The following is a 14,214-nucleotide window of genomic DNA, read 5'->3' as shown; positions in this document are numbered from 1 at the left end:
AGCATGGTGAAATATGTGACTGTTGCCCCCTTTGAAAAGGCTACATGTCAGGAAGGCTCCTTTCACTTGCCCACCCACCAGACAACAGCAGCATACACAGCTGAATCCTTGCCTGGAAAAAAAAACTTCCGTACCTAAATATTATTCCCAGGATGAATTTTAAAAGCTACCTTGAACTCTGCATCTAATGATGATCTGTAGCATAGTTTCTCCTCACATAACACCCCCTGCATTTGCTCTGAAAAGTTGGCTGGGACAAAGGGAGGAGTAGGCAGGAGAGAGAACGGGTTTTTACATCTTGGGAGGCTCTCTGAGTCAAATCTGGACACCAGAGCAGACAGAGAGTTTGCATTCACATCGAAGTGCCTTACAGGCATCAGCACCAGCCAAACAGGCTGCTGTGAACAGCAGGATGTGCTGAAGGCACGGCCGGGACTGGGACACTCATGCAAACTGCAGTCCGGCATCAGCAGAGGGAATAGGGGGAAGCGTGTACAGCTCTCCCTGGGCTTAGGGGAGGCTCATCCATTTGTCATCCCTCTGCATAATAAGTTCTCTAACTCAGGGGATTTTTAAGAACAAACATGACTGCTACAAGGAGCAAATCAGTGGTGGCAGTAGTTGTGAGAGGCTGAGAGTCAATTATTTTATGTATTGTGTTTTCCACCAGAGCGGTCTGGAGGAGATTGCTGTATTCACAAAACCATAGGCATCTTTTATTCTCCTGACAATTGTAATGAGGCTTTTGGGTACATTCTGCCTATAATGTGACACTATCTCAAGACATTACTTCTGTAACATGCAGCCTCCTTAATCCATATAAAATACAGCTCTTGTTATTCTTCCCATTGTTATGCTCTCTCCTGAAGACACTAATGAGATTATTACGAAGCTGTAAAAGTCAACTACTTTGATCTCAGGCCTGACTCTCCACCACTTTGATCTCAGGCCTCACTCAAGGTTGTTGCTGTTTTCTTGGCCCACTTTTAACATACCTCAATTAGTAATCTGCTGTAGTTACAGGCTGGTTCAAAATATTTTAAAAACAAGTTAAGTAAAATTACATGTCAAAGAAACAACATTAATCTGTAAGAGACATAACTACGGTATCTGGCAACATTTCCAACCCTCTGAGCTAACAACCTGAAAAGCTGCTGTCACAACTGCAAGCTATTTTAGAACAAGGCTGGTAGGTGCGTGGGAACCGTCAGCCCCTTGAAGGTGCAGAAAAGAGGGGATTAAGTAGTGCCACAAACACCAGAGGGAGGGCAACAGTGCCAAAGCAAATACTCCCTCCTACTGCACTCCTTATGTTGCTCTGACAGCTGAAACTAAAAGCATTTAGTGCCAGCCTGAAAACAGTATGGATGCAGGCTAATGAGCTGGTGAATATTTCTGTGTGTATTTGCAGACCTTCTCCAATGTTAACTGTAGGTTTATATAAGGAATAAAGAGACAGGCATGTCTGTGAGCTAGTAATGACCTGAATGTCACAGTTCACCTGAAATATTTTCAGTGGTAGCCCTTCTAATTGGATATTTTAGATGACAGTGGTTGTGAGCTAAGAGTCAAACTTTTCTGCCCTGCTCAGCTCTGGCACACATCAAGCTGCACTGTTTGCTTGAACACCCCCCAGCAGTGCAGCACCAGCAGTGCAGCACCCTGTGGTGCCATGGCCCGTGTCCTCTGTGCCTTCCCCTTCCCTCAGATGCTGGGCAGTGCAGTGGGGTGACCAGGTGGGAAGGGGCAAGTGGGGCCAGCTTCTTCCCTGGGTTTCAAAGTGAGCAGCGGTTCCTCCAGGCAAAGCCATTCCCTGGAATGAGCCTTTGTCAAAGGTCTCCTGAGCTTGGGGAACCTGAGCAGCCAATCTTGGTAGTGTTGGAAGTATCTGATGAGAGATGCTTTATTGAGACACTTGTATTTTTCCAGATTTGAAATTTTTACCAAATATTTCTCTACTAGTAGCTTTAGTAGCTCAATAGAATTATTCTGTAATTTTTTAGCAAGTACACAACTAAACATATCACCCATATTTGAATAAATTAATGATAATGTCATGTCATTCTTCAAATTGCATTTTGTGCAGGATGCCTCCTAATGACAGTTTAAAAGAGCAAGTGATTAGCATTGTAATGTTCTGCCTCCTTAATGAATGCATTTATTATGTAATCTAGTGTTAATGTTAGGTTTCTACTGACATTTACATGAACAGGTACAGTGAATAATTATTTACATACATTATATAAAAGCATTTAAAATCTTGGTTTACACAGTGACATTTGCTGATTAATAGATTAGACAAAATCATGTGTAAATGAGTGCAAATTGATAGTTTGCATACACAATGTAAACTTGACTCTCAACTCTGTAGTGCACAGCCCATGGTAACATTACCTTTGCTCCACTGCACAGCATTTGGATGACTGTCACTCCTCCAAGACACAGCAAGGACTAGATTTAGTCCAGAGGAAGTTTCCTTCTATCTGCATAGTCACCTCTGAGAACGAAACATGAACTGCAGAGCACAGCAGATTCCTGGCTGGTTTGCTTCCACTGAACATCTGAAACGCTTCATACAGTGAGCAGAACACGATGCCTACCTGACCCTTACGCCTCAAACTCATCCCAAAAGCTCTAGCAATGTTGTACACAAGATGCTCCACAGAGAGAGTTAATAGAAAGTCCCGAGATGCTGTTCAAGGTAAATTCTCAGGGCTTACCAGAGTAATCTAAATTTGTATTTTTGTAATCCAGTATTTGAGTGTGACAAAGTTTGTTAGGAGCCCTGACCTCTGACAAAATGAGCCACACCCCAACAGCCAGAGTCACGGAATGGCCTGGGTTAGAAGAGACCTTAAAGATCATTTAGTTCCAACCTCATACATGTGGTACATCTTCCTCTCATGCACACATCTGGCTGTGGGACTGCCTGCTCTGACCATTCCTGAGAAAACGAAAACCCTCTTCAGCACCATTAGGTTCTCAAAATATCGTGTCACCTTTTCAAAGAAAAGGACTGTGAAGCATCACTCAAGGAAATGTTCCTCCCATTTCTGGCAACCTCAAGTACCTCTGCCCCACGACTGAATGCAGACCTGCAGCAGTGTGAGAGCTGGGGGCAAGGACCAGCAGAACACTCGAGATCGCCCTTGGTGAGAGCTGCTGTGCTCTGCCAACCACAGAGAGAGGAGTGCCTGAAGACAATTCTCTGGAGCATCTCCTTCTGGCCTCATCAGCATTTTACACCTTGGACAAAGTCTCCTTCCCCTGGCATGCTTGCTGCATAATTGTATTCCTATTGGAGTCTCACTGACTGGCTGCTCATTTGTGTTTAAACAAGTTGTGCAGATCTGTCTGAAGCAATAAACACCCTAAGTAGGGTGCCCTTCATGCTCAAGTGAATATGTTTGGCATATTTCTGTTGATAAAGGTCTTGATGTGAGGGGGGTATCCACCTTGCTCCTTAGTTAATAATTTCTACTAAATTGGTTTTGTCAGTTAAGATACGTATGTTCTGAAAGACAAGAAATGTATTTTACCAAGCTAAAGTTGTGTTTTGTAGCTGCAGCAATTTATAACTTCAACTGTGCTACTCAGATTCTTTTCCTAATTCTCCAGATTCTTCTGACAGTGGAAATGCATTAGAGGTAATTTAGCGAGGTGGGGAAGTGACATAGTTTTTCCACTGTGAAACTTTTCCAGGGAAAGCTTTTGTGAAGTAGCATTGGAAAAGATATCAACAGAAGCTTCCTCTTAGTCCCTTTCATGTCACAAAATATATTTTAAAAATACAATGATTTGATACTGCCCTGGAGCACTTGCTTAATAAAAAGAAAACCAGGGCTTAATTGAAGATTATATAGAACAGATTAAAAAAAAGGGACAGAACTGTGCACCTCAGATGACTATCCCAGTTTTTGCCTTTCTGCAGACCTTCCCTCCCCAAGAAAAGTATTTTTAAATATGGAGAGTCCACTTATCAAAAGAAAGGAAGTAATTCAGTTCATTGCTATTTGTCATATTTTGAAAAGACATGGTATAGCTGACTCCTGAAATTATTATTTAAATCTTTACAGAACACTGTACAAATAATTATCCTCAATATTCATACTTTCCATGTTAAACTTTGGAAAGTCTCTGATAATATTATCCCTTTGTATTAGCTACTAACCAAGTAAGCCAGTACAAATAGGGGACATTGTTATTGTATCTGTACTAGGCCAAAGCATTGTAATGATTTTAAGATCCAATGGAAAGTACATGCAATGTGATGACAGTTTTAGGAAGCTTTTATGTTATTTTCAGATGAATTCCTAATATCGCTGTGACCTATCTATTGCAGGCACAGATCAAAAGTCACTTTAATCTTTTCTCAAACAACTATCATAAATGCACATAAACTTTTCCATCATGCTCCCAAACTCTAAAATTTTGATCAACAAAAAAACAGGACTATTTAAAAAATACCAATGATTTACCTAACATCACACTAATTTAAGTGAATAGAAATGAAGGGAGAAGAAATGCAGCCTAGGAAAAAACTACTATAGGAAGGGAATGTGCAAAGACTAGTAGAAAAGAGATGACAAAAGCCACTTTAGAAAGCAGAAATCAGCAGCACAACAAGAAATAAGCCAAGTGAGCCACAAACATTTTGCATGGAAGACATAAAGCAAAATGTTATAAATGTCCCAACAGATAACAAAGCTAGAATTAATATTTAAAAAGACTGTTTTAACAAAAGGCATTCAAAATCACACATGCTGTCTCTGCTTGTTAGTAAGACAAATCCTCTCTAAGGAGCATGTTGATAGAGGTCTAGGTAGCTTTGCTCACCATTGTGTGCCAACACAGCAAGGTCACTTAGAAGCTGTATTTATTCAGCTTCTCCATTGTTACTAAACTCCTGTGCACACAGAGGGTTCAAATAAATGTAATAAACCCCTAAAATTATGTGGGAAGATAAACTCAATTAAAATAATCATTATTTCATTAATAAAATGCCTCATCTATAGCACAATGTAAATTATACTGTATAAAACCCAAACAACTCAGAACTCCCAGTGAAAATGGAAGAATCCCTAATGAAAACATAAGATGAAGAGCATATTTAGAAACAATCTCAATGAACCGTATTTTAATTAACCGGACTTCCTAGGAAGAAGTGTTTAGAATGAATGAACAAATGAGCAAGGTAGACTGAGAACAGACAAAGCTGCAGCCTCAGGAGATGAGAGGCTCTCCCTTCCTTAGCTGCCAGAATGAAGTGGCACAATGAACAGGAGTACACCCCTGAGGAATACAGAGGAGAACCCTTATACATTTATTATTATTTATCTAACTACAACTCAGATGACAGCAGTTTCTTCCTTTTCTGTAGATTTCTTGCTTCTACTGGAATGCCAGAGGAAGGACAGCATTCCAGTAGCCAGGCATGAGTGAACACAAGCAATAACCACTGGCACCCATTCTTTCAATCAAAAATTCTGCTTTGCCCTGTAGAAATAAAGACTGGTATTAGTTATTTAGCCAACCACAAAGAAAAAGATGACCAGGAATGACAGAAAACATTTTATGGAGGAATGAGATTTCACCTTGATCTAATCTTCTCTTGAGACCCCACATCATGTGAAAAAAGACAAACAGGTCTTTGTTTTAACATGAGGAAAAAGGGATTCCTGAAGATTACCTGATGGCCATATTGTGAGATGCAGTTCCCAAAGCTCTCCGACCCAGTATACACAAGGCAAAGGAAAGTGTCACCAGAGGAGAATCCTCATCGCTGTCCAGGTGCTACAAAGTTTGAAGATTAGCATGTTACTCTTAAGTGCAAACATCACATTTAAAAGCGCCACAAATAGTGACAGTCATAACATTTGCATGTAGCTGGACCTGCACGCCAAAACATCCTTTGCAATTAAACAGACCAAGAAGGAAGACCATCACCATCAGAGGATTTTTGCAAAATGCAAGCTTGTTTTGCCCACTGGCTGGAGACAGAACATTCCATTCTCAGGTAGTGAGATCCCAAGGGAAAGGAGCTTTGGTGGTGGCGATGTTTTATTGTGGGGTTTTTGTTTGTTTCCACTCCTCCTAGATCTGACATTCTAAACTGGAGGAGGTTCCTTGTTGGGAGACACTGAAATTGGAGACAGCCAAAACCCTTTTCACGGACCACAGTTCCTATGAAACCTTCCCACAGATTTCAGAAGTACAATATCTTTGGAAAAGTTCAGAGGCACACATTTTCAGTGAATAACAATATCTATCTGAATGGTTGATGACAGTGACTGCCCATTTTAACAAGCACTCAGAATATTGCATTTATGTTTACTAGCTCAGGAGAGGTTTTCTAATGAAATTTTCACAAAGAAAACTTTGCTACCAAGCAGGAGGAAAAAACTGGAACAAACATGTTCCTCATGCATGTTAATCTTCAGGAGAATACATATTATTATTTCAGTCCATGCAATGAGTGATTTCTTAGAGCTTTCTTTGACTCTAAAATTGAAGCCAATTATAATGGAGAATGTAGCTCCTTCCATAAAATACATTGATTTTCTGGGTTATGTGTACAGTGAACTTGGGTTTTTTTATCCCACCTCCTACATGAACTGTGCTTGTCTACAGTCAGTGAATTAAAAAACAAAGGTAAAACATGTAACAAAAAGATAAATGTGTGTGGCACCAATGCAGGCATTAATTTGCCTTTTGAAGTCTAAGTTAAATGTTTCAAGTCTATTGACATCCCTAAATCTATAATTGAATTTGAAAATCTAAGGCACAGAACAATTGGAAAGGCATCAATTAACAGTGGCTTTCCCTACACCGTGCAATGCTTCATATGTCAGAACTTGGGAGCTGAGACATGGAGACGAGAAAGAAAAGAAGTATTCCCAGTAGGAGGAGATGGTGTTTTGGAAATGCCTCAGAAGACAATTCAATGAAAACATTATCAATATAATGATATGCAGGGGAACTGGTGGAGTGGTACTCAGCATCAGAGACATGAGAAAGAACCTAAGTGGACCAGAAATATTTGATGTTCAAGAAAGATTCAGTGATGTCACACCAACTAAGGTCAGTAATGGGATGTGCATTCTGTGACCCTGAGTTGAAAAATGCACAAATACAGCACATCGTGGCCAGGAAAGAGACACTGCTCCACTTTTGCTACTATCAGCAATAATCAGAAAATTAGATGGAGGCAATATGCTTGTTTGAAACTGTACTCTCCCTCTGGGCTATTTTGAGTATGCCATGGAAATACAGTAGTGCATTTCTGACAAAAAACCGCTGACCATCAGTAATCTTAGTGGCCCAGAGCATGCAAATGCACAGCTGCCCTTGACCTTCCAGAGCTGTAGTGGTTGCACACGTTTCTGTGGTGTGGTTCATGTTTGAGTCACAAGCTGTCAGAGGTGACCTGTGCCAGCAGGGAGTGTGCCATGCGCTCTCCTACCATCCTGCAACTGTACACAAATAGAAGCAAATTTCTGAAAAGCATACACAGACATCACAGACATTTGGCAAATGTACCAATCACTGTCAACACTGAAGGAACTGTAATGCACTGATGACATTCTCTGAATGGAGCCTGCTCTGGCAGTACTTCTGTGAGCACTTGATACATCCATGCTTTCTAGAGCTGACAAAATTAACATTGTTGGAAATTTGCACAGTAAAGAATTGGTTGTGTATTCAAAGACTGATGCTCCTTAAGACTCCAGTTTTTGCGCACGGTTAGTTCCCAAAATATTTTTCCATTCCACAAAGCCTGTTTTCCTTTTACATTAAAACTAAAAGCTTATATGTAATAAATTTTATGCTACTAATCCTGAGCAAGTAGAACAGTAGCCACGCACCATTTCACTCATATCCCAAGAACTAAAACTAATACTACTAAAAAAAAATAAAACTGACACGTACCTCCACCCTCTTCCTGGCACAGAACTGAATCCAGTCCAGATAAACACTGCAGAAGCTAGCTCTTGTTATTCCTTGGAGACACGGAACATAATCTTCATCTATGTTAACGTTAAACATTGCAAGGTCACGTTCAATGTAATGCCACTTTGCATAAGGCTGCAGTATCTTTTGGATGGATTCATCTTTTATCCAGTCCAGGATTTTGGGAGAACTTGCTGTAAAGTATATTATACTCTGTTGACAAAATGTGCAAATGTTAGTCACTCTGAACTCTGATTAAAGCAGACATATTTTACATAGAAGAGAATCAGCTAAATAGGACCATGTTAAGAGCTGTAATAGTATATCTATTTCTTACATTTTACTGCTTAGCATCATTATTGCTTCACAAAGTGTTCAAGTTAAAAAGATGGCAATAATTGATATTGAATAGGAGACAACAGAAAAAAGATATTTGTAATATCCTTCTGCCTTCCAGGAAAATCCATACAATGATAGGAATAGGGAGTTCCAGCATTCAAACACATGTCAGTATTAGTGGGGTTCTAGAGTCTATCACTGAGAAGGTGATATCAATAATAGCTTAGGCATGTTTTGAAAAAACAGTAGTAGACAGTCCCATCCTCAAAATAGGACACTTTTCTCCCTCAGCAGACTTATCGTTTTCTGGCCATGAAGCTTTCCTAATTCTTTACTAGCCACAAAGATGAGACATGACAGATGTGTGTGACACAAGTCTGTTATCTGTCAGTGCAGCAGGTAAAGAATAATAGATTCTTTTCTTACATTTTGGGTTAAAAAGCTGATTAACTGATGTAACTGAGTTTGCTTTTAAAGCACTGAAGGAGGAGGAGCATTCAGCGGAGCTCTTTAACCAAACACATAAATGTTAGAAAACAGCAACATACGTATCTCGTATTTGTGCCTGAGTTTCTAAGTTTTTCTAAGCGCTCTGTCTGGACACATTAAAATAATAATAAATAAAAAAGTAATAAAAAAATTCTATACAAACACAACTTAGAGCATATTTTCAAAAGAATATGAAGCTTAAGAAGTTCCAGAGTGTTCTATCAGCAGGAAAGTCCCATTATAATGTTTTATAATATTAATTTAGAGCTGGATACCAAAGCAAACGAGGAGCAAGTATACACGGCTGAAGATAATGTAGTTCTACTTTACCCAGTCAATGGAAATAGTACTAAGCAAATAAATTTATATAATTAATATATGACGGATTACAGAAGACAGAAGCACTACCAGCCCTCTGAAAAACCCTAGACGTTCTCCACAGTTTATTTTTCAAATTGTACAAAAGTAAGAGGAGAATCTAGCTTCAGAGGAAAAAGACAAGTCAGACAGATATGGACAGGATGGACTCTTAATTTCTTGGCATGTGGAGAACAATACACTCCTTAAAAAAGATTCATGCAGAAACAATAGGAGCTGAAAACACAGCAGTCAGCAAATACACAGACTTCTTGAATACTAAAAGATGTTTAAATAAGAATATATTGAGAAGAGATGGAAGAGGCACAAGGGAAAAATATCACAGTAGTTGGGCAGAAAATTATTTCAAAATATATGCAGAAGGGCTACAGGAGCTGACCCACTTTATTTGTGGGGAATAAAAATCCTTCCACAATAAGAAATGTGTGCATATCTAGGCTGTCAATGAATCTGCAAATGAAATAAATATGATTTAGGAATAAGATCCTCAGTGCAACTCACTGTTTAAAAGACCAATACAGTAATTATTCTTGAAGGATAGAAGAACTATAACAAAGCAATACATTCTCTTTGTTGATTTTTGAGATAGAGTTTGCTTTTTTTATTATCCTCATCTGTGTTTACAAAGAAGCTGATTCAGCTGGGAAAAAAATCAGACCTGCAATCAGACACAGAAACAACAAAATCTTCTGTCACCTAATTAAATTCTGCCCTTGGTAACTCTTACAAGATATGTTTTATGCACAAGTATATCCTCAGCTATATGGCATTTCTGAAACAATATGGTAAATACTTACAACATTGTAAGCTACAGAGAGTAAACCAGAAACACTCCAAATGCTCAATGCAATGGAAGTGCAGTTCCTGCAGAAACTCCAGCCTAAGTGACTTTTGAGTTTGTGTTTTATGTGACCTGAATACTACCTTATCTATAGTTCTTCTTACAATTACTTTCACACTGTTAAAAAGAAAGTGTGAAGGACTTTTTAGAATGTTCACAGTGAAACTGCACAGGGTCTTGATTTACATTCCCCCAGAAGAAAGAGCTGGGGAAGGAATGAATTCTCACCTCTGTGTCTGATACTGTTTATTTGGAAGCAAGCATTAAATAAACAGGATAAAAGCTGATTTAATACATATTATAATCTTCTCACTTTCCAAGGCTGTATTAAAGATTTTACCAAATCTTTTTAAAGTCCCTGTTTATGGTAAAAACTAATTATTTTAAAAAGACAAGAAAATATCCAGGTAACTTTCTTTTGGGAAGTGACATTCTAGCAAAGGGAATTCCTAAGTGCACCCTCCCTTCACTAAAGGGAGCCCCAGCCCAGGCTAATACTGAAGGTGCCAACAGGTTATTATTATCTTCTGTTCATCCTTCCCTAAAAAGGGAAGTAGATTAAAAAGATGGACAGCCTGAGAATGAAGACTGACCCTTCTGAGAATGAAGCTCTGTCAGTGCAATATAAATAATACTGGCTCAACTAAATCCAACAAGAAGAGACCTGATTTTCATGCTTTCAGAGCCATCAGTAGTGCACATGAACAGCACAGAGCGGAGATGGAGCCACAGCACATCTCAGTGATGTGGAGAGCTTTTAACCCACTCCCTTCTACTCAAAACAGCATCAACTAACCACACCTCTATCACATGGGATGGGAGTTTGTCTAAGCCATCTTACCTAGGTCAGCTGCTTCTCAGGTGTGTCCAGAACCAGAAGCTCTAAACCACCTTTCAGTTAAGCTTTTACATCCCATGTGGTGAACTTCGCACTTCTCACAAATACTCCATATATTGATTCATTTTAAGGCACAAAACCAGTTCCAGTATAAAAAGCAAAATTACTCAATGCTTTAAACTAATAAGATGCTGATTTGATTGCAGCTTAGACTAGGATTTTTTTCAATCTCATTTTCCATCAAAAGCTGAGTCATTTGCCAGCTTGTACCAGTTTATGTTCCAGTTATTCAGGTTACCTTTTAAAATAAAGCAAACCAATTGTAACAACATACTCATTAAAGAAGAGTTGGTTTTTTGTTTTGTTTTTTTTTTTTTTAGCTTAGTTGCATTGCTTTAAAACAATTTATAGCCACAAACACCACTTCTAAAAAGAAAAAATCATGCTCACATGCAGTTTTATTTCTAATTAGTTTATTAAACAAAGCAGGTTGGTTACCAGGCCGTACTGCCTACAAAATTATTTATGAAATCTCAGAAGTAATCAACTGCATGATCAAAGCAGCTTTGTAAGGCAATGAGCTTGTTTTTACTACGTTGGCTCATTTGCAAAAAATGGTGATTAACTTATTTACAACAGGTATCTCTCTGAAGCTGACAGATTTTTACAATAGCAGAGATGTAAGTAAAAAGGACATGTCAGGGATGGTTTGGAGCTTTAGCAACTGGCTTCATGGCAGTACCAGTGGCATAGCAAGCAGCACTTGGCTCCTGCTGTTTCAGTAGAAGACTATAAAGCCCAACAAATTCTTCATTTTCTGGATTGGGAATTGTTTTGGCAGAGGATGAAGATGTCTTGCCAGACTATAAGGTTCAATTATTTTGACAAATTAGTATCTGTGTGGTTATTGTGATCTTAATAACAATGCAATAATAGAAGTGGTGTAAATGAACTGATGTGTAATCAGTGTAATAAACCAATGTCAAATGTGTTGTGATATATGTGTAAAACAGAAGGTAAGAAGGGGGTTTGCACTACTAAAAAAGTACATTTGAGAAACAGCTGTTCAGAAGTTTCCCAAGAACTTTATGCCTGTTAATACCTTTCTTTTCTTTCCCAGGGAAAAAAAAAAAGACAAAAAATAAAAAGAAAAAAAAAAGAAACAGTGGAAAGGCCAAGGCAAGAAGAAATAACAAACTGTTAGTGAAGTGTTGTAAGAACATAAGAACATAAGTAAGAACACTTTGTCTGATTTTATTCCTACAGGATGGTAACTCACCTTCTTGATGTCCACTGAAGCATGCCTGCCATTTTCTGTACTAACTGTAAGTATAAGTGATCAGAATTAAATTTAGCAAAGGAAGACATTAATTAATTATCCCTATTCCAGTGGAAGGTGTCCCTGCCATAGGAGAAGGGTTGGAACTGGATAATCTTAAGATCAAACCAAATGATTCTATGGTTCTGTGATCTAGCATCAAGTCAGTCTGACTACCAGACTATAGAGCAGATGGATAAACATAAAGCAAAACACTTCAAATGCTCTTTCTTCTATAGACAAACAGCACTGTGTTTGACAAACCTGCCTAGGAACAAAGTGCACTCGGCCAAAGAGTTTACCTTGATATAGTATCTGATAAGGATTCTGCGCAGGTCGAACACTTGCAGCATGGTGGCAGCATTGTTGTCAATGATGCTGTATCCCTCCAGGATGTACTGGGTGCGCGTGATCTCCCACGTCAGCCAGCGCAGATTAAAGGCTGCATTGCAGGACAGCAGGTGAGGCAAGTGCCCGGGCTTACAACAGCAGCAGCCTTCATTGTCTTCATCTCCTTCTGTTATAGCTTCCACCTCTCTCTGCTGGCAATATGTCCCTTGGCAGCAAGAAAGAGAGAGTGTGCTGCCAGTTATTGGGGGAGGAGGAACAAAGGATGCCTTGCAAGTTCACATCCAAAGTATGTTTGAGGGTTGTATGCACTTAGAAAAATCTGAAAGAACGAGCTATGGCAACAAACTCGATGTGAGCCACGTGCAGCAGCAAATAAAGGGCTGTACATTACTCATTTACTACTATCACCTAAAAAGCCAAAAGGGCCTGATCTAATGTTCTAGTTCTAATGGGTTCTGAGTGGAGCTAAACTACAGACCACAGTTTCTGCCTCCATAAAAACTCACCAAGAAGCAATTCTAAAGAGTCTTGCTCCATAAGGCACATTAAGCAAATTGATCCAAGTCTCAATCTGCAAACTCAAGTAACATACTGGACCCAAAGAAAGATTTTAGTGTGTCAGAGCACTTGTAAAATTTGGGTTTTAGCAAACTATCTTGGAAAGCAGGTTCCAAAAATAACATCTACTGGGTTGTTCTCTCTCCCACTGGAGTAAAAGCTACTCTGGATCAAACATCTCTAATGAACAGCACTAGTGGCAGTACATCACAAGAACAGAACAGCTTTCTAATTAGTCTATTACACAGGCTTTAGATCAAAGTAGAGCAAATTTTTCTAAAAAGGATATATTACCTCAAAAAGAAATCATGAGGCAGATGCAGAAGCAGTAATGCAGTCTCTGCAGTTTCAGCCTGTGCTGTGCTCACTAGATGGTCAAGCCGAGCCCTTGTGGATTTAGGGGAAATCTGTGAATGTAGTTTCTATACTATGTAGGGCACTGCTAATAAAAACTGAGGCAGATGCCCGTGTCCCCCCCGCCAGTACTGTCAAAATACTTAAGTTTTATGTTCTTGATCTATGCTTTTTTTTTTAAATTTACTCTCCCTAGGCTGTTACAGAACTTACTCTCCATTGAGTTTGTACATAAACCATCTTTCAAGGGCACCTCCTGTGATGCAAGTTACACATCTTGCACAGGCCTTCTGCCAGAGGTTCAGTATCACCCCACAGACTGCTGACTCCATCAGCTTCTAAACAGACTCGACAGGAGAGGCAGATGTGAGACTGCACTGCAGTTCAACAGCTCCCTCCCCACCAGGACCAACAGACCTGTTGTGTCACTGTAAATGGGAGAAGAATTTGGCTGTGTTCATCACCTGAACATTCAGCCAGGAAAGAACACAGTGCCAGCTTCAATTCCCTGCAGTCTGCAGGAGAGCCTGGAGCAGGGCAGCATCCCAAAGGCCTTTCTGTGGAGCATGATGACAAATGCCGTGCCCTCAACTATCTGTTCCAGTCCCATCACAACTCTCTGGTCAACAACCTGTGACCTTCAGTTTGTATCAACAGAAATAGCATCTAGAATATTCCTGTCTCCTCACTCAGAAAAACCTTTCAAAACACAACAAAATATGCTAAAGTATGGGTGATCGCTTCTTTTTTTTTTTTTTTTGCCTGTGCATCTGCTAAAATGTGTGCAGCAAACAAAAC

General features: G+C 39.4%; 1 protein-coding gene across 1 annotated transcript in view; it reads right to left on the bottom strand.

The window, feature by feature from the left end:
* The window catches only part of PCNX2 (pecanex 2), a 150,885-nt gene that overhangs the window by 14,348 nt on the left and 122,323 nt on the right, over positions 1–14,214 (bottom strand). The window contains exons 26-28 of the mRNA XM_041485485.1: positions 12,456–12,709; positions 7,930–8,163; positions 5,690–5,793 (exon numbers count right to left, since the gene is read on the bottom strand). Of these exons, the coding sequence (XP_041341419.1) occupies positions 5,690–5,793; positions 7,930–8,163; positions 12,456–12,709 (592 nt within the window). The remainder of the gene's footprint in view (positions 1–5,689; positions 5,794–7,929; positions 8,164–12,455; positions 12,710–14,214) is intronic.

This window comes from Pyrgilauda ruficollis, unplaced genomic scaffold (genome assembly GCF_017590135.1).
Source record: "Pyrgilauda ruficollis isolate IOZ18807 unplaced genomic scaffold, ASM1759013v1 scaffold70, whole genome shotgun sequence".
NCBI classification, from domain to species: Eukaryota; Metazoa; Chordata; class Aves; order Passeriformes; family Passeridae; genus Pyrgilauda; species Pyrgilauda ruficollis.
Note: the sequence above shows the minus strand (reverse complement) of the source record. Positions and strands in the feature narration are given on the sequence as shown.